Source organism: Drosophila mauritiana, chromosome X (assembly GCF_004382145.1).
Source record: "Drosophila mauritiana strain mau12 chromosome X, ASM438214v1, whole genome shotgun sequence".
NCBI lineage: Eukaryota > Metazoa > Arthropoda > Insecta > Diptera > Drosophilidae > Drosophila > Drosophila mauritiana.
In genome coordinates this window covers 15,834,324-15,861,601 of record NC_046672.1, presented here as the reverse complement: position 1 = coordinate 15,861,601, position 27,278 = coordinate 15,834,324, and the positions used below count along the sequence as shown (strand labels likewise).

Below are 27,278 nucleotides of genomic sequence, written 5' to 3'. Positions count from 1 at the left end.
GAGCAACATTAAGACCCATTAGCAGCATTATCCGTGGAGCCGAAAACCTATCAAGATGGCCACCGTAAACGTAAACCGCAGTGTGACGGACATCTTCTATCGCTACAAGATGCCACGTCTGCAGGCAAAGGTCGAGGGCAAGGGAAACGGCATCAAGACCGTGCTGGTCAACATGGCGGAAGTGGCTAGGGCCATCGGACGCCCGGCCACCTATCCAACCAAGTACTTTGGTTGCGAGCTGGGCGCCCAGACGCTGTTTGATCACAAGGTATGTGCACGGATAGATATCTTATGTTATCCATTAGCGATGCTCCTATTAATATCACTATTCATTTTATTCAGAATGAGCGCTTTGTTGTGAATGGATCGCATGATGTGAACAAGTTGCAGGATTTGTTGGATGGTTTTATTCGCAAGTTTGTGTTATGCCCCGAGTGCGACAATCCGGAGACCAATTTGACTGTGTCAGCCAAAAACCAGACCATTTCGCAGTCTTGCAAGGCATGCGGCTTCCATGGTCTGCTCAAGGTTAACCATAAAGTGAACACATTCATTGTGAAGAACCCGCCGTCATTGAATCCGGCGGCCCAAGGATCATCGCTAACCGAGGGCAAACGCTCGAGGAAACAGAAGCAGAAGAACGATAACGCCGATGGCTCCATGACCAACAACTCTTTGGCCAATAACTCTGGCGGTGAATCAGATGGCGGCAACGGCACAAATCAGGCTAGCCAAACTGAGGCCGAGATTAGCGCAGCTATTCCGGAGAAAACAGCCAAGGATGACGACGATGAGGGATGGAGTGTCGATGTTTCGAAGGTACGTTGTTTTATCCGTATATACTCGTAATTAGCTCAAAGAGATATTCATGTGTATATTACTACTCTACCCCGGCAGGAGGCTATTCGTGCTCGTTTGCAAGATCTGACTGATGGTGCTAAGGGTATGACTATTTCGGATGATTATGATAAAACTGAAAAGGAGCGCATTGATATTTTCTACGAGTTGGTTAAGGAGAAGCGGGACAAGAAGCAATTGGAGGATGTGCAAACTCACAAGGAGCTGGTGATTGAAGCCGAACGTTTGGATATTATTAACAAGGCTCCATTGGTTCTCGCCGAGCTGCTGTTCACTGAAAACATCATCAAGGACGTGCAGAAGAATCGTCCCTTGCTACTTCGCTTCACCCTCAATAATCCAAAAGCACAGCGCTATCTAATTGGTGGAGTGGAGCAAACTGTAGAGCTGCATAAGGGTATACTGATGAGCAAGGTAGCTGGAATCTTCAAATTATTTTATGATCTGGACATACTCGATGAGGCCGTCATACTGGAGTGGGCACAGAAGGTTAGCAAGCGCCATGTCTCCAAAAACATTGCTGCCGAAATACACGAGAAAGCTATGCCGTTCGTTCTCTGGCTGAAGAATGCCGAAGAAGAGTCCTCCGAGAGTGAGGAGGAGGACGATGAATCCGATGAGGATAACTACGTTTCCAGTGCCGGTCAACGTGGCGGTCAACGGGTCGTCCAACGCGGAGTTACACGCGCCGTTGCAGGCGACGAGGATGACGAGGAGGACGACGTGAACATCGACGATATCTAAAAAGAAACAAAAAGAGAACAGCTATCCTAATCCAATCAGTAATATTTTGAAAGGGGGAAATCAAGCGGCGAGCGTAATCTACAATTCAAACTTAAATATAAATTAGCGAGTTAAATCAACATGTGGTTATTTGATCTTTAGTTCTTAAGAGTGCTAATCGTATTTTGAGTTGTCGCTTTACTACCATTCAATTGTTTGCATAACATTTCCCAAGCCGCTGTAACAATACAATTACACCAACATAATACAAAATAAAGTAAAAAAAAAATATTTACTAATTACTTTTTTACTTGCCTTTTGGTCAGCTTTAGCTATGACCTTCAAGTAAGTTGATTTTTTTTAGCCAAGCTATGCGTTCATGTGGGAAAAGGGCATTAAGTTCATGATGCCGCAAGTGATGTGCTTGTGTGAGAATAGGATATCTAAAGTAAATTGGTATTTTGTAGTATATTTTCCTGGTGCAATTGGTATTTTTGTTAGTAGTTCGGCGGCGGTCACATCATACGCATCCCCTATAAATCGAAATAAGTTGAAGTTACATAAATAGGTATTAAATGTTTAAATGCCCAGTCCTAGCATAATTAAGGATTTACTTTAGCAGGATCAACATGCTGCGTTCGGCGATGATGTCATCGACCCTGGCCCGGGCTCTCCAAAAGGCGACCCAGACACCGAATGCGTCGATTTCGGCGCTGCCCGCACTGAATATGGTCCTGGTGCGCCAACAACAAACGCTTCCAGTTGCCGAAGTGGCCCAAAATCTGCCCAAGAAGGGCTACTCTCCGTTCGGCACCAAACAGTCCTCCGTTGCGGAGTGGTCGCTGGCCAGACTGGACGATCTGCTCAACTGGGGTCGCAAGGGCTCGATCTGGCCACTGACTTTCGGTTTGGCCTGCTGTGCCGTCGAAATGATGCACATCGCTGCTCCGCGATACGACATGGATCGATATGGTGTCGTGTTCCGTGCATCTCCACGTCAGGCCGATGTCATCATCGTCGCTGGCACGCTGACCAACAAAATGGCACCGGCCCTGCGAAAGGTCTACGACCAAATGCCCGAGCCACGTTGGGTCATCTCCATGGGCAGCTGTGCCAACGGCGGTGGCTACTACCATTACTCGTACTCCGTCGTGCGTGGCTGCGATAGGATAATCCCCGTCGACATATACGTACCCGGTTGTCCGCCAACCGCCGAGGCACTCATGTACGGCGTTCTGCAGCTGCAGAAGAAGGTTAAGCGGATGAAGACGCTCCAGATGTGGTATAGGAAGTAAGGCAACGATCGGAACTTATATTTAAAATGTGAAACTACAAACGACATACGATTTTGCAAACAGAAATCATATTAAATATCGTTCTGTTAACGTTCAGTTGTTGTATACATTGTTTGTTGGATCACGAGGATATTGCAAATAAATGCCTTTCGATATAAATACAAACATTCAAGCTGTGCTTCTGTATCCAAACGTCAGCTTGAATCGTAAGTTTGTTTGCCAACGGTCGTGATGAAAATCGTGAAGTCGAAAAAAGTTATGTTTCCCTGCAAAATGAGCGTCAAGTTAACCGCTCCCTTCTTTTTTTTTTATCGTGAATTGTGTACGCAACAACATCATTTAGTTGTCATAGGAACGATCGCACCAACCCCACAGGACAATATGCTGTTTTCACTTACTTTTTCTGTATATATTTCAAGGTCCTGACGTTTTCGGGACACAAAGTGCAAGAATATAAACTCAGTTTAAAGTGTTTAAAATAGTTATATTTTTTAATTGGCAGATTTTTTAACGCAACTGCAGAGTAAGCAAACCCTTAAAATACAATTATTCATGCTAACGTCCCAATAAACCCAACGAAAAATACATAAAGAAACAAATATTTATATAATTTACATATGCAATATAATTTGACTAGCCATTAACTAATCTTGTGAATTCTGCCCAAGACTACATTCGGTACTGGAAAGGCTTGGCGACAAGGTCGTGGACCTGGAGTTGCAAGCATTCTCATCCAGATTATAGTACTTCACTATTTGCTGTGGTGGTCGGTTGGACATGACCTCTACGATTTGATTCACAACCCATTTGGCCAATTTGATGACGGCCACGTGTGCCGCAAACTGCAGGATCATGGCTCCAAAGCCCTTGTAGAGGCCACTAACTCCCTCGGAGACAATCGTTGTCTGATAGCAATCGATGACTCCTTGATAGTTTGTTAGAATGGGTACGACATCGTAGCCATTGTCGAGGTTGTCGATTATAGTTCGTGTTCCCTGCAATTGCAGACGGTGTAGAATCGTTTCGAACGGGAAGAACATGACCTCAGTGGTTAGGATAGCAATAAGGCTGGCATAGATTTCCTGGTACTTTCCACCCTGGCCGTCCTGGGAATTCGTTATGCGACGCTGCATTATGCGCGAGGACACGCCCCGTATCACGAGATTAAACAGATACTTGGTGATGCCAAAGGCGACACTTGGCCCGATCAGAGCCCAGGCTGGTAGCATACGGCCCTTTTGCGGGGAGCTCCAGTAGAACAAGCGCAGACTTCCCTCCCGGAATACATCGAAAAGACCGGGTTTCTCGCTGGCAATATCACTTTGCACCGTTTCGACGAGAGAAGCTGCATGGAAGGGCACCACCAGGCCGATACTTATGCTGTGAATTAAAAATGAATAAGAGTATGGCCGAGATATGGGTGTCAAGTGGGTACCATTTGAGCAGGAGATGCTGTCCGAAACGCTTTAGCGTGGTGCGACTATTGACTTCCTTGGGCCAGCTGGTCACCTTCGAGATAAAGTCGTCGATGGCCAGCGTCATGCCGCGCACCAGTAGGCAGCTGCCCACGCCCTTCCACAGGGTCGTCAGTCCCTGCCTTCTGTGCAGGTGGACGATGCTGGGCAGAAGCTGGAAGGGATGCAAATGGTAGCGTCTCGAGGCATTGTACACCTGGCACTGCCGGCGCAGCACCACAAACGGATGGCTAAGCAGGTTCTCGGTGACCAGGGAGACCCACTGAACGCCGACGACTAGATATTTTCGATCCGATATATCTGCAAGATGTACATATTATATAGAGAGCTTTGGGAGAAGATTGCGAAACTGAGATTTCCCACCATCATCCGGATTAACCCTGTCCCTAGTCCGATGCTCCTTGCTCAGGGGATCATCTTGCAGTTCACACTCCGCTTTAAATCTATAAATGGATGATGTTTATTAGTATGTAATCGTGATTATATATCATACCATTTAACATACTTTAAGCTAGAGTAGTTATCCATTCCCGCCATAACTAAGTCTGTTTCTTTGGTAGTTATGGATTTGATATTTATATTATTAACTATTTTCAGGCAGGACAGGGAGGTGTTTTAAACATAATATCCAATTGTTTTGAAGTATAATTGGAACAATCCTATGGTAATTACCGAAACAAAAGGTCTCTCTAATTTTGGTTTGGTATTAAAGCTTTCAGTGCGTTTCCACAGCGTCACATCATATCAAAATAAGTGAAATCATTATGTTCACACTTATTCCATATCTAAAAAATATAAGCGGGAAAGAAGTTTGAAAATATGAATTTATAAATTAGTTGTTTTTATATTGAGCAAAAATAAATTAAACATGCAGAAAGGTAGGACATTAAAAATAAAACTATATTAATTTAGTAAACTCTTTTAAACTGCATATAATCAAAAACCGCAACCCTTGAATAATACCACTCATTAAGAACAGCTGTTTGACTTTAATAAATCCTTTTAAATAACGCTACAATGTATTCCAAACAAAACCTTTATAATAATCCTAATCAAAAAATATACAACCCATTTTGTACAATACTTATACTTTATGTTCATTATTTAAAAATATTACATTCGATTCAAAGAATTTATACCTTAGCGCTCCTGAAAACAATTTGAATACCTTAATTTATTAAAAATGCTTCAAAACAGGGCATATTAAGCTTGTTAAGCAGGATCCTAAAATATCCTTTTTGGTAATTGGGCATAAAACAACATAGTTTTCTAAAGAAAACCCTCCAAAAGGTAAGGGAATCTAAACGAAGAAAGCGATTTTCATGTAAAACGAGCATAAGTGGAATTTGCCCGAAATAAGGACACACCACACCCTTATTTCTCAGGTCTTTCCTGCGAAAGTATAACGACAGTATTAAAAGCATGGTATTTTCCTGTTGGGGCTCTGTTCGGCTGCTTTCGTGGTGGAAAGGACAGGGACCTGGGACCTGGGAGTCGTCGGGCTGCGCGGACACGCAAACTCGCTGCAATATCCTGTTGCCAACCAGATAATTGGCCAGCAACCCGCGTTCGGAGCATGCTCCGACATGGACACACGCACATACTGAGTGGTATAGCGATGACTCAGTAGGTATTTGTATTTTCATTTTTAGGTCAAACTGCATCCGATTATTGTGGCATTTGCTCCGCTGTCGGCAGGACTCGGACTAAGGAATAGTATGGAGAACTATGATTGTCAAATCCGAAAAGTATAACAATATATGCAAATATATTGAACGACACTTCGAGTACGGATAACTCCCCCGGAGCAACGAAAACGCTAGCTCCGCTCGAGTTTCTTCGGTTAGTGAATCCCAGTTAAAGTACCCATTATGACGACCACCAGCGTGTGCAAGAGGATCTCCTCGAGCACGGCGTCCGATGAGTTAACCAAATCCCTCCCAGCCACACCATCATCATCCCAGGGCTCGTCGTCCGTCATCTGCGAGGAGGTTTTCGACGAGGCGTGTTTCCCCTCATCGGAGGGTAAGTTCCGTCGACTAGTTACCCCAATTGGTAACTTATTTACCCTATATGTACATAACTGTGTGGGTGAGAGTAGAATATCGGCTTTTCCGGTGAAAATCCACGTTTGGCAAGCAATTTGTTTGCCCCAAACGAGTTTTATAGGTTTACGGAGTTAGAATCCAATAATAAGTGATTTCTTACATGTGTATAACGATTGAGGTAGGCGTGCTATACATATGTACTTAGGTATATACACATACGGCAATTTTAATCAATGAAAGACCTATTTTATCCTGCAAAAATCAATTTTATTATTTTATAATATAATCAAGTTGAAAATAAAGAAGAAAATCAAAAGAAGACCAAGAATAGAAATGTGAAATTTTACAAAATATATAAAATAGCCTGTAAAAATTCCCAAACATTTTCATCTCCTTCACTAAGCTAAAACAATATATTAACAAGTATATTTCATTATTTATTGTTAAATGTAAGTTGTGCAACAAATTTTTATTTAAATATGTATATACCCTTTGTTTCCTGCACAGAAATCAATGAGTATGCCTCCCTGATTGGAATCGAGCCTCAGAAGGAACCACATTTGCTCTATCTCGCCAAGGAAGGATTGATGGCCGCATTGCCAACGGACTGGAAGATATGGTAAGAATTGCAAGATGACTGAAAATGCGTGCAAAAGTAATAATCATTTTTTGGATGACTTCATGGCAGCTACTCGGAGGAGAAGAATGGCCATTACTACCACAATACGCGCACCAAAGAGTCCCAATGGGACCATCCACTAGATGCCATATACCGCGATTTGGTTAATCAGGCGCGCCAGAAGCCTTTGGACACGGGATCGGTGGGGGATAACGATGATCTGTCGCAACTGGACTCCGGAATACGCAGCATGCAGGGTATCGATGATATTCCCTCGCCGGGTCCACTGCCCCCGAACAATTTGGCCCGGAAATGGTCGGTGGCCAGCAAGGCCAGCTTGTTTAGTAGTGCCAAGAGTCGATTTTTGGAATCTGGATCCAAGGATATGGGTCGATTGTATCAGCTTGGCTTCGAGGTGACCAAGTCAAAGCCCCAAATAGCGAATAAACCCTCGCCCACTAGTCAAATGAATGGAAAAACCGATAGGTCCGAGGAGAACGAAGGAGGTACGAAACCTTCGGGTACAGTATCGATGTTTCAAAAGGCACATAGACAGTTCGAAAGCGATGGATATACCTCGCCGTCCGGTGTCAAGGGTATTCTACGCGATTCGAGCATAACCGATATAAGTCGTAGACTGGATCGACTGGAGCCCACGATTGAGGGGGAGGATAAGAAGAGCGTGCGCTTTAATTTGGATCAGGGGCAGCGAGTGAAGAGCTCCCCCGAGGAGACTCAATCCACCAAGATGACGCAAGCCTATAAGCAAAACGAGCACTCGCAGTCGGAGGATGATGATGAGGATGTGGTGGTTCAAGGCGACGATGATGATGAGGATGATGATGAGGATAATGATGTGATTGAAGATGAGGACGTAGATGAAGCTGATAGGGAAGGAGCACTTAATCCTTGGCCCGATACTGACGAGGCCATATACAATCGCAATCCCTTCTTATCAGACTCGAATAAGACTATACCAAAGACTATACCGGAAGCAGTGAAAATATCAGGATTAGGAGATACAGTCTCGGATAAAACTAAGGACACTGATGCACCAAAATTATTTTACGACGACACAGATTCCGATTCAAAGGGCAGTTCGGTGCGTAGCTTTATTATTAATAAATCGGAACAGGACTCATCACTTCTGGTCGGAAATAATGCCTTCGATTTGGAGGAACTAGGACGAAAGCACAGCTACGAGCTGGAACAATTGCAGCTCAAATCGGTCCAAGCACCTCCATCGGACAAGTCAATATGCAGTACTTCAGCCTATAGGGCCAACTTTGCGGACAAGGAGGCCCAGTTGCAGACTGACTTTGAGGCCATTCGACGAGATCACGAGGCGAAACTCAAGAGATTCCGCCACGAGTACGATCTCCGGCTGACATCGCATCAGCATAAATTGGAGGAGGCATTCGAGCTGCAAATGGAGAAATACCGGGTGCAATTGGAGCGGCAGCTGCAGAACAAGCGCACCTTGATGGCCACCGAGCACAAGAGCCGGATGGACACCCTGCAGGCCAATCACGAAGAGATCCTTCGCGATCTCGAGCGGGAATTGCACGGCGAGGAGGAGCTGCTGCGGCGGGAGCACAGCTCCAGGCTGTCCCAGATGCGCGAGAAGTTCGCACGCGAGCTGGACGCGGAGAGGCAGCGATTCCGGGAGAAGGGCGAGGAGCGGCTGTACGAGAAGGTCAGGTGCGAGAAGCGCCTGCTGGAGGACAAGTACAGGTGCCTCAAGGAGAAGTATGTGCGCCTTAAGACGGACGTGAAACTGTCGCTGGAGCGAAGAAATCGCCGGCGGGAGGCGCAGATGGCGCCCCAGCATAACCACACCAACAGCACCAAGTCCACCAACAGTGGCACCGAAATGGAACGCTCCATGGAGCGGTATTACAAGCCCCAATCCGGAAATAGCGATAATCGCTCGCTCAGCTACTCGGATCAGGCAATCGCCGGTGAGGCCGTAGTCAAACCGTGTCCAGTTCCGCACAAGAGTCAACTGACCAAGTCGTACAACATACGGCAGTTGCAGCTGCAGGATGATAATACCTCCATAAGTCAATCGGATACGACCCTATCGAATACCTATAATAATGGTCGTTATGGGCCATTTCTCAAATCCGCCAGCGGAGTACTCTCCGCCAGAACGGCCAGTGATAATGGCAACTCCTCGAGGGATGGGGTGGTGGGTGCTGTGGCCACACAATCGAACCTCGAGAGGAACAACAATAGTAACCAGATCAAGGAGTCGACCGGAATCAGTAGGATCGTCTTCTCGCGCACCAAATCGGCATCCACGTCGCGCTTGAATTCGGATACCAGCTATAAGGGCGAACGACCATGTACTCCGGTGGAGAATCTACGTCATCAGCTCCAGAAACTCGAGGCGCTGGAGGATCAGTTTCCCGAGAATACCCTGGATGCACCATATCATCTGCGATATCCCTTCACCGACATCTCCATCAAGCCGAATGGTGTGGGCTCGGAGTTGGAGTTCTTCAAGCATCGCATCCATCTGGAGCGGGATTCGGTGCGTCGCGCCAAGGAATCGCTAAGGACACAGCGCACAAATTTCCGCATGAGACAGCGGGAGATCGGCCAGCAGCGGAAGATAACCGCCCTATCGCCGAAACACTCCATTGATCAGCTAATCCAGGAGGAGAAGGAACTGACCGAGATGGAGGTGAATCTCCATCGCACTCGTTCCCTTCTGGGCGAGAAGATAATACGACTGCGACATCTGGAACAGAGTCTGCTGAGGATCTACGAGAAGGAGAAATCGATCCTGGACCTGGGCACCATGGACGATGCGGCCACACTTAGCGATCTATCCTCGCACTCCAGTTCTGGCTTCAGTAGCACCGATTTGGCCAGTGCCGCGGATTTCCATAAGAAGAAGGACTACTACCAGCAGGAGTCGAACGAGTGTATTGAAAATTTGGAAATACTCAATGCCGAGATCCGGGAAATCCTCGATATATTTGGGCAAAAGCAATACCAACAGCAACATGATCAAACCGCATCGGGCATCCCGATCCTATCGCCACGTGACCTCGGATGGTCGCAGGTGCTCAAGCATCAGCACACTGGCACTCAGAACTTCTCTCTATCCGATGACATCGAGGGCGGTGGAGCGGTGCATATTCCCCATTCGATTCCCACGCTGGCCGATCGATTGGAGACCTATCGCCAGCTAGCCGCCGGCAGGATGCAGAGCTCCATGGGCGCCGCCATCCTCACGGCCAACACCATCGTGTCCCAGAGTCCACGGGCGGTCAACTACACCACTTGCCTGGTGGAGCGCACCCGGGATCTGCGCAACTGGCTGCGGCAGGCGAAGAATGAGCACGATTTCCTCGTTCAGCACGGCATTCCATCGGGACAGAGTGTGGTGGGCGCTGGAGCTGGTGGAGCAGGAGGAGGTGGTGGTGTTGCTGGTGGTGTTGGAGAGGCTAGTGCTTCTTTGACCAGCGGCAGTGCATCTATTATCAATACTACAACTACTGCTGGGAGCTCGGCGCGCAAGAACGATATCTAGATCAAGGATGTGTGGGGTAGTGCATATTTTAATTACAAAGATATTAATAGTTACTATTTGTGATCTTATGTTTGTCTGAGAAATTCATTAAAAATAAGAAAATATTTGCCTGGCATTTTAAATCTACTTCTGGGATAGCCAGGTACACAAAATTCTTTTTATGGCGCGAATTCTTCAGAATCAAGATTGTAGATTGGTTTTAAGCAGGTTTTAGTCAAAATAAGCCGCATAGCAAATTGAATTAAATATTTGTGCAGCTCACAGCCCAAACTAGCGATCTGTATCTCTTATTTAATTTAAACTTTTAGCCAATTTTCGATTTTTATCAAAAACTTAAAAATTTAAGATGTAAAAATAAATACTGGGAAACTATTTTTGGCAAAAAACTGAATTTTCAAGTTGGCTTTTTTGGCTATAACTTGACTAAAAAGGGTCACAGAGCAAAAAGAACTACCATGTTTTACTCCTTGTAACCAATACTAACAACCCCTTTCACTTTTAAACTGATTTTGTAAAATTAATTTTTGGCCAAATTTTCGCATTTTTTGTAAGGGGTACCATCATCAAAATTTGCAAAAAATTGAAACATCCTAGAATTCCAAAACTTGAATGCAATTCGATTGGGATTTAAAAAACAAACTCAACGAGGTATGACATTCCATATTTGGGTAATTATTTCGAATGTTTTGATCAAAATACCAAATATTTTTTTCACAAAAAATCTGGGAAAATATTTTGGCAAAAAAATGAAATTTCAAATTGGCGTTTTTGGCTATAACTTGACTAAAAAGGGTCACAGAGCAAAAAGGAGTACCATTTTGTACTCCTTACAACCAATACTAACAACCCCTTTCACTTTTAAACTGATTTTGTAAAATTAATTTTTGGCCAAATTTTCGCATTTTTTGTAAGGGGTACCATCATCAAAATTTGCAAAAAATTGAAACATCCTAGAATTCCAAAACTTGAATGCAATTCGATTGGGATTTAAGAAACAAACTCAACGAGGTATGACATTCCATATTTGGGTAATTATTTCGAATGTTTTGATCAAAATACCAAATATTTTTTTCACAAAAAATCTGGGAAAATATTTTTGGCAAAGAAATGAAATTTCAAATTGGCGTTTTTGGCTATAACTTGACTAAAAAGGGTCACAGAGCAAAAAGGAGTACCATTTTGTACTCCTTACAACCAATACTAACAACCCCTTTCACTTTTAAACTGATTTTGTAAAATTAATTTTTGGCCAAATTTTCGCATTTTTTGTAAGGGGTACCATCATCAAAATTTGCAAAAAATTGAAACATCCTAGAATTCCAAAACTTGAATGCAATTCGATTGGGATTTAAGAAACAAACTCAACGAGGTATGACATTCCATATTTGGGTAATTATTTCGAATGTTTTGATCAAAATACCAAATATTTTTTTCACAAAAAATCTGGAAAAATATTTTTGGCAAAAAAATGAAATTTCAAATTGTCGTTTTTGGCTATAACTTGACTAAAAAGGGTCACAGAGCAAAAAGGAGTACCATTTTGTACTCCTTACAACCAATACTAACAACCCCTTTCACTTTTAAACTGATTTTGTAAAATTATTTTTTGGCCAAATTTTAGCATTTTTTGTAAGGGGTACCATCATCAAAATTTGCAAAAAATTGAAACATCCTAGAATTCCAAAACTTGAATGCAATTCGATTGGGATTTAAGAAACAAACTCAACGAGGTATGACATTCCATATTTGGGTAATTATTTCGAATGTTTTGATCAAAATACCAAATATTTTTTTCACAAAAAATCTGGGAAAATATTTTTGGCAAAAAAATGAAATTTCAAATTGGCGTTTTTGGCTATAACTTCACTAAAATTGGTCACAGAGCAAAAAGGAGTACCATTTTGTACTCCTTACATCCAATACTAACAACCCCTTTCACTTTTAAACTGATTTTGTAAAATTAATTTTTGGCCAAATTTTCGCATTTTTTGTAAGGGGTACCATCATCAAAATTTGCAAAAAATTGAAACATCCTAGAATTCCAAAACTTGAATGCAATTCGATTGGGATTTAAGAAACAAACTCAACGAGGTATGACATTCCATATTTGGGTAATTATTTCGAATGTTTTGATCAAAATACCAAATATTTTTTTCACAAAAAATCTGGGAAAATATTTTTGTCAAAAAAATGAAATTTTAAATTCATTGCAAATATAAATTTGCAAAAAATTGAAACATCCTAGAATTCCAAAACTTGAATGCAATTCGATTGGGATTTAAGAAACAAACTCAACGAGGTATGACATTCCATATTTGGGTAATTATTTCGAATGTTTTGATCAAAATACCAAATTTTTTTTTCACAAAAAATCTGGGAAAATATTTTTGTCAAAAAAATGAAATTTTAAATTGGCGTTTTTGGCTATAACTTGACTAAAAATGGTCACAGAGCAAAAAGGAGTACCATTTTGTACTCCTTACAACCAATACTAACAACCCCTTTCACTTTTAAACTGATTTTGTAAAATTAATTTTTGGCCAAATTTTCGCATTTTTTGTAAGGGGTACCATCATCAAAATTTGCAAAAAATTGAAACATCGTAGAATTCCAAAACTTGAATGCAATTCGATTGGGATTTAAGAAACAAACTCAACGAGGTATGACATTCCATATTTGGGTAATTATTTCGAATGTTTTGATCAAAATACCAAATATTTTTTTCACAAAAAATCTGGGAAAATATTTTTGGCAAAAAAATGAAATTTCAAATTGGCGTTTTTGGCTATAACTTGACTAAAAAGGGTCACAGAGCAAAAAGGAGTACCATTTTGTACTCCTTACAACCAATACTAACAACCCCTTTCACTTTTAAACTGATTTTGTAAAATTAATTTTTGGCCAAATTTTAGCATTTTTTGTAAGGGGTACCATCATCAAAATTTGCAAAAAATTGAAACATCCTAGAATTCCAAAACTTGAATGCAATTCGATAGGGATTTAAGAAACAAACTAAACGAGGTATGACATTCCATATTTGGGTAATTATTTCGAATGTTTTGATCAAAATACCAAATATTTTTTTCACAAAAAATCTGGGAAAATATTTTTGTCAAAAAAATTAAATTTTAAATTGGCGTTTTTGGCTATAACTTGACTAAAAATGGTCACAGAGCAAAAAGGAGTACCATTTTGTACTCCTTACAACCAATACTAACGACCCCTTTCACTTTTAAACTGATTTTGTAAAATTAATTTTTGGCCAAATTTTAGCATTTTTTGTAAGGGGTACCATCATCAAAATTTGCAAAAAATTGAAACATCCTAGAATTCCAAAACTTGAATGCAATTCGATTGGGATTTAAGAAACAATCTCAACGAGGTATGACATTCCATATTTGGGTAATTATTTCGAATGTTTTGATCAAAATACCAAATATTTTTTTCACAAAAAATCTGGGAAAATATTTTTGGCAAAAAAATGAAATTTCAAATTGGCGTTTTTGGTTATAACTTGACTAAAAAGGGTCACAGAGCAAAAAGGAGTACCATTTTGTACTCCTTACAACCAATACTAACAACCCCTTTCACTTTTAAACTGATTTTGTAAAATTATTTTTTGGCCAAATTTTAGCATTTTTTGTAAGGGGTACCATCATCAAAATTTGCAAAAAATTTAAACATCCTAGAATTCCAAAACTTGAATGCAATTCGATTGGGATTTAAGAAACAAACTCAACGAGGTATGACATTCCATATTTGGGTAATTATTTCGAATGTTTTGATCAAAATACCAAATATTTTTTTCACAAAAAATCTGGGAAAATATTTTTGGCAAAAAAATGAAATTTGAAATTGGCGTTTTTGGCTATAACTTCACTAAAATTGGTCACAGAGCAAAAAGGAGCACCATTTTGTACTCCTTACATCCAATACTAACAACCCCTTTCACTTTTAAACTGATTTTGTAAAATTAATTTTTGGCCAAATTTTCGCATTTTTTGTAAGGGGTACCATCATCAAAATTTGCAAAAAATTGAAACATCCTAGAATTCCAAAACTTGAATGCAATTCGATTGGGATTTAAGAAACAAACTCAACGAGGTATGACATTCCATATTTGGGTAATTATTTCGAATGTTTTGATCAAAATACCAAATATTTTTTTCACAAAAAATCTGGGAAAATATTTTTGTCAAAAAAATGAAATTTTAAATTCATTGCAAATATAAATTTGCAAAAAATTGAAACATCCTAGAATTCCAAAACTTGAATGCAATTCGATTGGGATTTAAGAAACAAACTCAACGAGGTATGACATTCCATATTTGGGTAATTATTTCGAATGTTTTGATCAAAATACCAAATTTTTTTTTCACAAAAAATCTGGGAAAATATTTTTGTCAAAAAAATGAAATTTTAAATTGGCGTTTTTGGCTATAACTTGACTAAAAATGGTCACAGAGCAAAAAGGAGTACCATTTTGTACTCCTTACAACCAATACTAACAACCCCTTTCACTTTTAAACTGATTTTGTAAAATTAATTTTTGGCCAAATTTTCGCATTTTTTGTAAGGGGTACCATCATCAAAATTTGCAAAAAATTGAAACATCGTAGAATTCCAAAACTTGAATGCAATTCGATTGGGATTTAAGAAACAAACTCAACGAGGTATGACATTCCATATTTGGGTAATTATTTCGAATGTTTTGATCAAAATACCAAATATTTTTTTCACAAAAAATCTGGGAAAATATTTTTGGCAAAAAAATGAAATTTCAAATTGGCGTTTTTGGCTATAACTTGACTAAAAAGGGTCACAGAGCAAAAAGGAGTACCATTTTGTACTCCTTACAACCAATACTAACAACCCCTTTCACTTTTAAACTGATTTTGTAAAATTAATTTTTGGCCAAATTTTCGCATTTTTTGTAAGGGGTACCATCATCAAAATTTGCAAAAAATTGAAACATCCTAGAATTCCAAAACTTGAATGCAATTCGATTGGGATTTAAGAAACAAACTCAACGAGGTATGACATTCCATATTTGGGTAATTATTTCGAATTTTTTGATAAAAAACCAAATATTTTTTTCACAAAAAATCTGGGAAAATATTTTGGCAAAAAAATGAAATTTCAAATTGGCTTTTTTGGCTATAACTTGACTAAAAATGGTCAAGAGCAAAAAGGAGTACCATTTTGTACTCCTTACAACCAATACTAACAACCCCTTTCACTTTTAAACTGATTTTGTAAAATTAATTTTAGATTTTTTGTAAGGGGTACCATCATCAAATTTGCAAAAAATTGAAACATCCTAGAATTCCAAAACTTGAATGCAATTCGATTGGGATTTAAGAAACAAACTCAACGAGGTATGACATTCCATATTTGGTAATTATTTCGAATGTTTTGATAAATACCAAATATTTTTTTCACAAAAATCTGGGAAAATATTTTTGGCAAAAAAATGAAATTTCAAATTGGCTTTTTTGGCTATAACTTGACTAAAAAGGTCACAGAGCAAAAAGGAGTACCATTTTGTACTCCTTACAACCAATACTAACAACCCCTTTCACTTTTAAACTGATTTTGTAAAATTAATTTTTGGCCAAATTTTAGATTTTTTGTAAGGGTACCATCATCAAAATTTGCAAAAAATTGAAACCTCCTAGAATTCCAAAACTTGAATGCAATTCGATTGGGATTTAAGAAACAAACTCAACGAGGTATGACATTCCATATTTGGGTAATTATTTCGAATGTTTTGATCAAAATACCAAATATTTTTTTCACAAAAAATCTGGGAAAATATTTTGGCAAAAAAATGAAATTTCAAATTGGCGTTTTTGGCTATAACTTGACTAAAAAGGTCACAGAGCAAAAAGGAGTACCATTTTGTACTCCTTACAACCAATACTAACAACCCCTTTCACTTTTAAACTGATTTTGTAAAATTAATTTTTGGCCAAATTTTCGAATTTTTTGTAAGGTACCATCATCAAAATTTGCAAAAAATTGAAACCTCCTAGAATTCCAAAACTTGAATGCAATTCGATTGGGATTTAAGAAACAAACTCAACGAGGTATGACATTCCATATTTGGGTAATTATTTCGATTGTTTTGTTAAAAAAACCAAATATTTTTTTCACAAAATCTTATCTGGGAAAATATTTTTGGCAAAAAAATGAAATTTCAAATTGGCTTTTTTGGCTATAACTTGACTAAAAATGGTCAGAGAGCAAAAAGGAGTACCATTTTGTACTCCTTACAACCAATACTAACAACCCCTTTCACTTTTAAACTGATTTCGTAAAATTAATTTTTGGCCAAATTTTCGAATTTTTTGTAAAATTTCATCAAAATTTGCAAAAAATTTAAACCTCCTAGAATTCCAAAACTTGAATGCAATTCGATTGGGATTTAAGAAACAAACTCAACGAGGTATGACATTCCATATTTGGGTAATTATTTCGATTGTTTTGTTAAAAAAACCAAATATTTTTTTCACAAAAAATCTGGGAAAATATTTTTGGCAAAAAAATGAAATTTCAAATTGGCTTTTTTGGCTATAACTTGACTAAAAATGGTCAGAGAGCAAAAAGGAGTACCATTTTGTACTCCTTACAACCAATACTAACAACCCCTTTCACTTTTAAACTGATTTTGTAAAATTAATTTTTGGCCAAATTTTCGAATTTTTTGTAAATTTGCATCAAAATTTGCAAAAAATTGAAACCTCCTAGAATTCCAAAACTTGAATGCAATTCGATTGGGATTTAAGAAACAAACTCAACGAGGTATGACATTCCATATTTGGGTAATTATTTCGAATGTTTTGATCAAAAAACCAAATATTTTTTTCACAAAAAATCTGGGAAAATATTTTTGGCAAAAAAATGAAATTTCAAATTGGCTTTTTTGGCTATAACTTGACTAAAAATGGTCAGAGAGCAAAAAGGAGTACCATTTTGTACTCCTTACAACCAATACTAACAACCCCTTTCACTTTTAAACTGATTTTGTAAAATTAATTTTTGGCCAAATTTTCGAATTTTTTGTAATACATCATCAAAATTTGCAAAAAATTGAAACCTCCTAGAATTCCAAAACTTGAATGCAATTCGATTGGTATTTAAGAAACAAACTCAACGAGGTATGACATTCCATATTTGGGTAATTATTTCGAATGTTTTGATCAAAAACCAAATATTTTTTTCACAAAAAATCTGGGAAAATATTTTGGCAAAAAAATGAAATTTCAAATTGTCTTTTTTGGCTATAACTTGACTAAAAATGGTCAGAGAGCAAAAAGGGGTACCATTTTGTACTCCTTACAACCAATACTAAGAACCCCTTTCACTTTTAAACTGATTTTGTAAAATTAATTTTTGGCCAAATTTTCGAATTTTTTGTTAGGGGTACCAAATATTTTTTTCACAGAAAATCTGGGAAAATATTTTTGGCAAAAAAATGAAATTTCAAATTGGCTTTTTTGGCTATAACTTGACTAAAAATGGTCAGAGAGCAAAAAGGAGTACCATTTTGTACTCCTTAAAACCAATACTAACAACCCCTTTAACTTTTAAACTGATGTTGTATAATTAATTTTTGGCCAAATTTTTGAATTTTTTGTAAGGGGTACCATCATCAAAATTTGCAAAAAATTGAAACCTCCTAGAATTCCAAAACTTGAATGCAATTCGATTGGGATTTAAGAAACAAACTCAACGAGGTATGACATTCCATATTTGGGTAATTATTTCGATTGTTTTGTTAAAAAAACCAAATATTTTTTTCACAAAATCTTATCTGGGAAAATATTTTGGCAAAAAAATGAAATTTCAAATTGGCTTTTTTGGCTATAACTTGACTAAAAATGGTCAGAGAGCAAAAAGGGGTAACATTTTGTACTCCTTACAACCAATACTAACAACCCCTTTCACTTTTAAACTGATTTTGTAAAATTAATTTTTGGCCAAATTTTCGAATTTTTTGTTAGGGGTACCAAATATTTTTTTCACAGAAAATCTGGGAAAATATTTTTGGCAAAAAAATGAAATTTCAAATTGGCTTTTTTGGCTATAACTTGACTAAAAATGGTCTGAGCGCAAAAAGGAGTACCATTTTGTACTCCATAAAACCAATACTAACAACCCCTTTAACTTTTAAACTGATGTTGTATAATTAATTTTTGGCCAAATTTTCGAATTTTTTGTAAAATTTCATCAAAATTCATCAAAATTTGCAAAAAATTGAAACCTCCTAGAATTCCAAAACTTGAATGCAATTCGATTGGGATTTAAGAAACAACCTCAACGAGGTATGACATTCCATATTTGGGTAATTATTTCGATTGTTTTGTTAAAAAAACCTAATATTTTTTTCACAAAATCTTATCTGGGAAAATATTTTTGGCAAAAAAATGAAATTTCAAATTGGCTTTTTTGGCTATAACTTGACTAAAAATGGTCAGAGAGCAAAAAGGGGTAACATTTTGTACTCCTTACAACCAATACTAACAACCCCTTTCACTTTTAAACTGATTTTGTAAAATTAATTTTTGGCCAAATTTTCGAATTTTTTATCATCAAAATTTGCAAAAAAATTGAAACCTCCTAGAATTCCAAAACTTGAATGCAATTCGATTGGGATTTAAGAAACAAACTCAACGAGGTATGACATTCCATATTTGGGTAATTATTTCGAATGATTTGATCAAAAACCAAATATTTTTTTCACAAAAAATCTGGGAAAATATTTTGGCAAAAAAATGAAATTTCAAATTGTCTTTTTTGGCTATAACTTGACTAAAAATGGTCAGAGAGCAAAAAGGGGTACCATTTTGTACTCCTTACAACCAATACTAACAACCCCTTTCACTTTTAAACTGATTTTGTAAAATTAATTTTTGGCCAAATTTTCGAATTTTTTATCATCAAAATTTGCAAAAAAATTGAAACCTCCTAGAATTCCAAAACTTGAATGCAATTCGATTGGGATTTAAGAAACAAACTCAACGAGGTATGACATTCCATATTTGGGTAATTATTTCGAATGATTTGATCAAAAACCAAATATTTTTTTCACAAAAAATCTGGGAAAATATTTTGGCAAAAAAATGAAATTTCAAATTGTCTTTTTTGGCTATAACTTGACTAAAAATGGTCAGAGAGCAAAAAGGGGTACCATTTTGTACTCCTTACAACCAATACTAAGAACCCCTTTCACTTTTAAACTGATTTTGTAAAATTAATTTTTGGCCAAATTTTCGAATTTTTTGTTAGGGGTACCAAATATTTTTTTCACAGAAAATCTGGGAAAATATTTTTGGCAAAAAAATGAAATTTCAAATTGGCTTTTTTGGCTATAACTTGACTAAAAATGGTCAGAGAGCAAAAAGGAGTACCATTTTGTACTCCTTAAAACCAATACTAACAACCCCTTTAACTTTTAAACTGATGTTGTATAATTAATTTTTGGCCAAATTTTTGAATTTTTTGTAAGGGGTACCATCATCAAAATTTGCAAAAAATTGAAACCTCCTAGAATTCCAAAACTTGAATGCAATTCGATTGGGATTTAAGAAACAAACTCAACGAGGTATGACATTCCATATTTGGGTAATTATTTCGATTGTTTTGTTAAAAAAACCAAATATTTTTTTCACAAAATCTTATCTGGGAAAATATTTTGGCAAAAAAATGAAATTTCAAATTGGCTTTTTTGGCTATAACTTGACTAAAAATGGTCAGAGAGCAAAAAGGGGTAACATTTTGTACTCCTTACAACCAATACTAACAACCCCTTTCACTTTTAAACTGATTTTGTAAAATTAATTTTTGGCCAAATTTTCGAATTTTTTGTTAGGGGTACCAAATATTTTTTTCACAGAAAATCTGGGAAAATATTTTTGGCAAAAAAATGAAATTTCAAATTGGCTTTTTTGGCTATAACTTGACTAAAAATGGTCTGAGAGCAAAAAGGAGTACCATTTTGTACTCCTTAAAACCAATACTAACAACCCCTTTAACTTTTAAACTGATGTTGTATAATTAATTTTTGGCCAAATTTTCAAATTTTTTGTAAATTTCATCAAAATTCATCAAAATTTGCAAAAAATTGAAACCTCCTAGAATTCCAAAACTTGAATGCAATTCGATTGGGATTTAAGAAACAACCTCAACGAGGTATGACATTCCATATTTGGGTAATTATTTCGATTGTTTTGTTAAAAAAACCTAATATTTTTTTCACAAAATCTTATCTGGGAAAATATTTTTGGCAAAAAAATGAAATCAAAAAACCAAATTTTATATTCACAAAAAATCTGGGAAAATATTTTTGGCAAAAAAATGAAATTTCAAATTGGCTTTTTTGGCTATAACTTGACTAAAAATGGTCTGAGAGCAAAAAGGAGTACCATTTTGTACTCCTTAAAACCAATACTAACAACCCCTTTAACTTTTAAACTGATGTTGTATAATTAATTTTTGGCCAAATTTTCGAATTTTTTGTAAAATTTCATCAAAATTCATCAAAATTTGCAAAAAATTGAAACCTCCTAGAATTCCAAAACTTGAATGCAATTCGATTGGGATTTAAGAAACAACCTCAACGAGGTATGACATTCCATATTTGGGTAATTATTTCGATTGTTTTGTTAAAAAAACCTAATATTTTTATCACAAAATCTTATCTGGGAAAATATTTTTGGCAAAAAAATGAAATTTCAAATTGGCTTTTTTGGCTATAACTTGACCAAAAATGGTCAGAGAGCAAAAAGGAGTACCATTTTGTACTCCTTACAACCAATACTAACAACCCCTTTCACTTTTAAACTGATTTCGTAAAATTAATTTTTGGCCAAAGTTTCGAATTTTTTGTAATCAAAATCATCAAAATTTGCAAAAAATTTAAACCTCCTAGAATTCCAAAACTTGAATGCAATTCGATTGGGATTTAAGAAACAAACTCAACGAGGTATGACATTCCATATTTGGGTAATTATTTCGATTTTGTTAAAAAAACCAAATATTTTTTTCACAAAAAATCTGGGAAAATATTTTTGGCAAAAAAATGAAATTTCAAATTGGCTTTTTTGGCTATAACTTGACTAAAAATGGTCAGAGAGCAAAAAGGAGTACCATTTTGTACTCCTTAAAACCAATACTAACAACCCCTTTAACTTTTAAACTGATGTTGTATAATTAATTTTTGGCCAAATTTTCGAATTTTTTGTAAAATTTCATCAAAATTCATCATAATTTGCAAAAAATTGAAACCTCCTAGAATTGCAAAACTTGAATGCAATTCGATTGGGATTTAAGAAACAAACTCAACGAGGTATGACATTCCATATTTGGGTAATTATTTCGAATGTTTTGATCAAAAAACCAAATTTTATATTCACAAAAAATCTGGGAAAATATTTTTGGCAAAAAAATGAAATTTCAAATTGGCTTTTTTGGCTATAACTTGACTAAAAATGGTCAGAGAGCAAAAAGGAGTACCATTTTGTACTCCTTACAATCAATACTAACAACCCCTTTCACTTTTAAACTGATTTTGTATAATTAATTTTTTGCCAAATTTTCGAATTTTTTGTAAAATTTCATCAAAATTCATCAAAATTTGCAAAAAATTGAAACCTCCTAGAATTCCAAAACTTGAATGCAATTCGATTGGGATTTAAGAAGCAAACTCAACGAGGTATGACATTCCATATTTGGGTAATTATTTCGAATGTTTTGATAAAAAAGCAAATGTTTTTTCACAAAAAATCAGGGAAAATATTTTTGGCAAAAAAATGAAATTTCAAATTGGCTTTTTTGGCTATAACTTGACTAAAAATGGTCAGAGAGCAAAAAGGAGTACCATTTTGTACTCCTTACAACCAATACTAACAACCCCTTTCACTTTTAAACTGATTTTGTAAAATTAATTTTTGGCCAAATTTTTGCATTTTTTGTAAAATCAAAATCATAAAATTTGCAAAAAATTGAAACCTCCTAGAATTCCAAAACTTGAATGCAATTCGATTGGGATTTAAGAAACAAACTCAACGAGGTATGACATTCCATATTTGGGTAATTATTTCGAATGTTTTGATCAAAATACCAAATATTTTTTTCACAAAAAATCTGGGAAAATATTTTTGGCAAAAAAATGAAATTTCAAATTGGCTTTTTTGGCTATAGCTTGACTAAAAATGGTCAGAGAGCAAAAAGGAGTACCATTTTGTACTCCTTACAACCAATACTAACAACCCCTTTCACTTTTAAACTGATTTTGTAAAATTAATTTTTGTACCATCATCAAAATTTGTAAAAAATTGAAACCTCCTAGAATTCCAAAACTTGAATGCAATTCGATTGGGATTTAAGAAACAAACTCAACGAGGTATGACATTCCATATTTGGGTAATTATTTCGAATGTTTTGATCAAAAAAGCAAATATTTTTTTCACAAAAAATCTGGGAAAATATTTTTGGCAAAAAAATGAAATTTCAAATTGGCTTTTTTGGCTATAACTTAACTAAAAATGGTCAGAGAGCAAAAAGGAGTACCATTTTGTACTCCTTACAACCAATACTAACAACCCCTTTCACTTTTAAACTGATTTTGTAAAATTAATTTTTGGCCAAATTTTCGAATTTTTTGTAAGGGGTACCTACCATCATTAAAATTTGCAAAAAATTTAAACCTCCTAGAATTCCAAAACTTTAATGCAATTCGATTGGGATTTAAGAAACAAACTCAACGAGGTATGACATTCCATATTTGGGTAATTATTTCGAATGTTTTGATAAAAAAAAGCAAATATTTTTTTCACAAAAAATCTGGGAAAATATTTTTGGCAAAAAAATGAAATTTCCAATTGGCTTTTTTGGCTATAACTTGACTAAAAATGGTCAGAGAGCAAAAAGGAGTACCATTTTGTACTCCCTACAACCAATACTAACAACCCCTTTCACTTTTAAACTGATTTTGTAAAATTAATTTTTGTACCATCATCAAAATTTGCAAAAAATTGAAACCTCCTAGAATTCCAAAACTTGAATGCAATTCGATTGGGATTTAAGAAACAAACTCAACGAGGTATGACATTCCATATTTGGGTAATTATTTCGATTGTTTTGTTAAAAAAAACCAAATATTTTTTTCACAAAAAATCTGGGAAAATATTTTTGGCAAAAAAATGAAATTTCAAATTGGGTTTTTTTGGCTATAACTTGACTAAAAATGGTCAGAGAGCAAAAAGGAGTACCCTTTTGTACTCCTTACAACCAATACTAACAACCCCTTTCACTTTCAAACTGATTTTGTAAAATTAATTTTTGTACCATCATCAAAATTTGCAAAAAATTGAAACCTCCTAGAATTCCAAAACTTAAATGCAATTCGATTGGGATTTAAGAAACAAACTCAACGAGGTATGACATTCCATATTTGGGTAATTATTTCGATTGTTTTGTTAAAAAAAACCAAATATTTTTTTCACAAAAAATCTGGGAAAATATTTTTGGCAAAAAAATGAAATTTCAAATTGGCTTTTTTGGCTATAACTTGACTAAAAATGGTCAGAGAGCAAAAAGGAGTACCATTTTGTACTCCTTACAACCAATACTAACAACCCCTTTCACTTTTAAACTGATTTTGTAAAATTAATTTTTGGCCAAATTTTTGAATTTTTTGTAAGGGGTACCATTTTGTACTCCTTACAACCAATACTAACAACCCCTTTCACTTTTAAACTGATTTTGTAAAATTAATTTTTGTACCATCATCAAAATTTGCAAAAAATTGAAACCTCCTAGAATTCCAAAACTTGAAGGCAATTCGATTGGGATTTAAGAAACAAACTCAACGAGGTATGACATTCCATATTGCGGTAATTATTTCGAATGTTTTGATCAAAATACCAAATATTTTTTTCACAAAAAATCTGGGAAAATATTTTTGGCAAAAAAATGAAATTTCAAATTGGCTTTTTTGGCTATAACTTGACTAAATATGGTCAGAGAGCAAAAAGGAGTACCATTTTGTACTCCTTACAACCAATACTAACAACCCCTTCACTTTTAAACTGATTTTGTAAAATTAATTTTTGTACCATCATCAAAATTTGCAAAAAAATGAAACCTCCTAGAATTCCAAAACTTGAATGCAATTCGATTGGGATTTAAGAAACAAACTCAACGAGGTATGACATTCCATATTTGGGTAATTATTTCGATTGTTTTGTTAAAAAAAAACAAATATTTTTTTCACAAAAAATCTGGGAAAATATTTTTGGCAAAAAAATGAAATTTCAAATTGGCTTTTTTGGCTATAACTTGACTAAAAATGGTCAGAGAGCAAAAAGGAGTACCATTTTGTACTCCTTACAACCAATACTAACAACCCCTTTCACTTTTAAACTGATTTTGTAAAATTAATTTTTGGCCAAATTTTCGGATATCTTATAAGGGGTCAAAATTTGCAAAAAATTGAAACCTCCTAGAATTCCAAAACTTGAATGCAATTCGATTGGGATTTAAGAAACAAACTCAACGAGGTATGACATTCCATATTTGGGTAATTATTTCGAATGTTTTGATCGAAAAACCAAATATTTTTTTCACAAAAAATCTGGGAAAATATTTTTGGCAAAAAAATGAAATTTCAAATTGGCTGTTTTGGCTATAACTTGACTAAAAATGGTCAGAGAGCAAAAAGGAGTACCATTTTGTACTCCTTACAACCAATACTAACAACCCCTTTCACTTTTAAACTGATTTTGTTAAATTAATTTTTGGCCAAATTTTCGAATTTTCTGTAAGGGGTATCATCAAAATTTGCAAAAAATTGAAACCTCCTAGAATTCCAAAACTTGAATGCAATTCGATTGGGATTTAAGAAACAAACTCAACGAGGTATGACATTCCATATTTGGGTAATTATTTCGAATGTTTTAATCAAAATACCAAATATTTTTTTCACAAAAATCTGGGAAAATATTTTTGGCAATAAAATGAAATTTCAAATTGTATTTTTTGGCTATAACTTGACTAAAAATGGTCAGAGAGCAAAAAGGAGTACCATTTTGTACTCCTTACAACCAATACTAACAACCCCTTTCACTTTTAAACTGATTTTGTAAAATTAATTTTTGTACCATCATCAAAATTTGCAAAAAATTGAAACCTCCTAGAATTCCAAAACTTGAATGCAATTCGATTGGGACTTAAGAAACAAACTCAACGAGGTATGACATTCCATATTTGGGTAATTATTTCGATTGTTTTGTTAAAAAAAACCAAATATTTTTTTCACAAAAAATCTGGGAAAATATTTTTGGCAAAAAAATGAAATTTCAAATTGGCTTTTTTGGCTATAACTTGACTAAAAATGGTCAGAGAGCAAAAAGGAGTACCATTTTGTACTCCTTACAACCAATACTAACAACCCCTTTCACTTTTAAACTGATTTTGTTAAAATAATTTTTGGCCAAATTTTGAATTTTTTGTAAGGGGTACCATTTTGTACTCCTTACAACCAATACTAACAACCCCTTTCACTTTTAAACTGATTTTGTAAAATTAATTTTTGTACCATCATCAAAATTTGCAAAAAATTGAAACCTCCTAGAATTGCAAAACTTGAATGCATTGGGATTTAAGAAACAAACTCAACGAGGTATGACATTCCATATTTGGGTAATTATTTCGATTGTTTTGTTAAAAAAAACCAAATATTTTTTTCACAAAAAATCTGGGAAAATATATTTGGCAAAAAAATGAAATTACAAATAGGCTTTTTTGGCTATAACTTGACTAAAAATGGTCAGAGAGCAAAAATGGTACTCCTTACAACCAATACTAACAACCCCTTTCACTTTTAAGCTGATTGTGTAAAATTAATTTTTGGCCAAATTTTCGAATTTTTTGTAAAAAAAAAAATTTGCAAAAAATTTAAACCTCCTAGAATTCCAAAACTTGAATGCAATTCGATTGGGATTTAAGAAACAAACTCAACGAGGTATTACATTCCATATTTGGGTAATTATTTCGAATGTTTTGATCAAAAAACCAAATATTTTTTTCACAAAAAATCTGGGAAAATATTTTTGGCAAAAAAATTAAATTTCAAATTGGCTTTTTTGGCTATAACTTGACTAAAAATGGTCAGAGAGCAAAAATGAGTACCATTTTGTACTCCTTACAACCAATACTAACAACCCCTTTCACTTTTAAACTGATTTTGTAAAATTAATTTTTGTACCATCATCAAAATTTGCAAAAAAATTGAAACCTAGAATTCCAACACTTGAATGCAATTCGATTGGGATTTAAGAAACAAACTCAACGAGGTATGACATTTCATATTTGGGTAATTATTTCGATTGTTTTGTTAAAAAAAACCAAATTTTTTTTTCACAAAAAATCTGGGAAAATATTTTTGGCAAAAAAATGAAATTTCAAATTGGCTTTTTTGGCTATAACTTGACTAAAAATGGTCAGAGAGCAAAAAGAAGTACCATTTTGTACTCCTTACAACCAATACTAACAACCCCTTTCACTTTTAAACTGATTTTGTTAAATTAATTTTTGGCCAAATTTTCGAATTTTCTGTAAGGGGTATCATCAAAATTTGCAAAAAATTGAAACCTCCTAGAATTCCAAAACTTGAATGCAATTCGATTGGGATTTAAGAAACAAACTCAACGA

At 35.6% G+C, this 27,278-nt stretch overlaps 4 protein-coding genes across 6 annotated transcripts; 3 read left to right on the top strand and 1 right to left on the bottom strand.

Annotated features, from left to right (window-relative positions):
- Positions 1–35: 35 nt before the first annotated feature.
- LOC117147349 (eukaryotic translation initiation factor 5) lies at positions 36–1,860 on the top strand. Its single transcript, XM_033314210.1, has 3 exons — positions 36–268; positions 343–819; positions 898–1,860. The coding sequence occupies exons 1-3, from the start codon at positions 56–58 to the stop codon at positions 1,600–1,602; spliced, it is 1,395 nt and encodes a 464-aa protein (XP_033170101.1). The 5' UTR covers positions 36–55; the 3' UTR covers positions 1,603–1,860.
- A 212-nt stretch (positions 1,861–2,072) lies between these two features.
- LOC117147692 (NADH-quinone oxidoreductase subunit B 2) lies at positions 2,073–3,041 on the top strand. 2 transcript variants are annotated; one of them, XM_033314680.1, is made up of 2 exons: positions 2,073–2,149; positions 2,204–3,041. In XM_033314680.1, exon 2 carries the CDS (start codon positions 2,211–2,213, stop codon positions 2,874–2,876), a length of 666 nt encoding a protein of 221 aa, XP_033170571.1. In that variant the 5' UTR covers positions 2,073–2,149; positions 2,204–2,210; the 3' UTR covers positions 2,877–3,041. The 2 variants fall into 2 exon arrangements, with proteins under 2 accessions (XP_033170571.1, XP_033170570.1); XM_033314679.1 differs by having other exon boundaries at positions 2,088–2,149; positions 2,201–3,041.
- A 422-nt stretch (positions 3,042–3,463) lies between these two features.
- LOC117147691 (solute carrier family 25 member 46) lies at positions 3,464–5,020 on the bottom strand. Its single transcript, XM_033314678.1, has 4 exons — positions 4,857–5,020; positions 4,715–4,794; positions 4,312–4,651; positions 3,464–4,256 (listed from the first exon to the last, which is right to left on the bottom strand). The coding sequence occupies exons 1-4, from the start codon at positions 4,886–4,888 to the stop codon at positions 3,521–3,523; spliced, it is 1,188 nt and encodes a 395-aa protein (XP_033170569.1). The 5' UTR covers positions 4,889–5,020; the 3' UTR covers positions 3,464–3,520.
- Positions 5,021–5,785: 765 nt separating this feature from the next.
- On the top strand, positions 5,786–10,668 carry LOC117147522. Of its 2 annotated transcripts, XM_033314439.1 has the most exons (4): positions 5,786–5,977; positions 6,050–6,376; positions 6,907–7,018; positions 7,088–10,668. In XM_033314439.1, exons 2-4 carry the CDS (start codon positions 6,223–6,225, stop codon positions 10,560–10,562), a joined length of 3,741 nt encoding a protein of 1,246 aa, XP_033170330.1. In that variant the 5' UTR covers positions 5,786–5,977; positions 6,050–6,222; the 3' UTR covers positions 10,563–10,668. The 2 variants fall into 2 exon arrangements, with proteins under 2 accessions (XP_033170330.1, XP_033170329.1); XM_033314438.1 differs by having other exon boundaries at positions 5,786–6,376.
- The last annotated feature ends 16,610 nt before the right edge of the window (positions 10,669–27,278 follow it).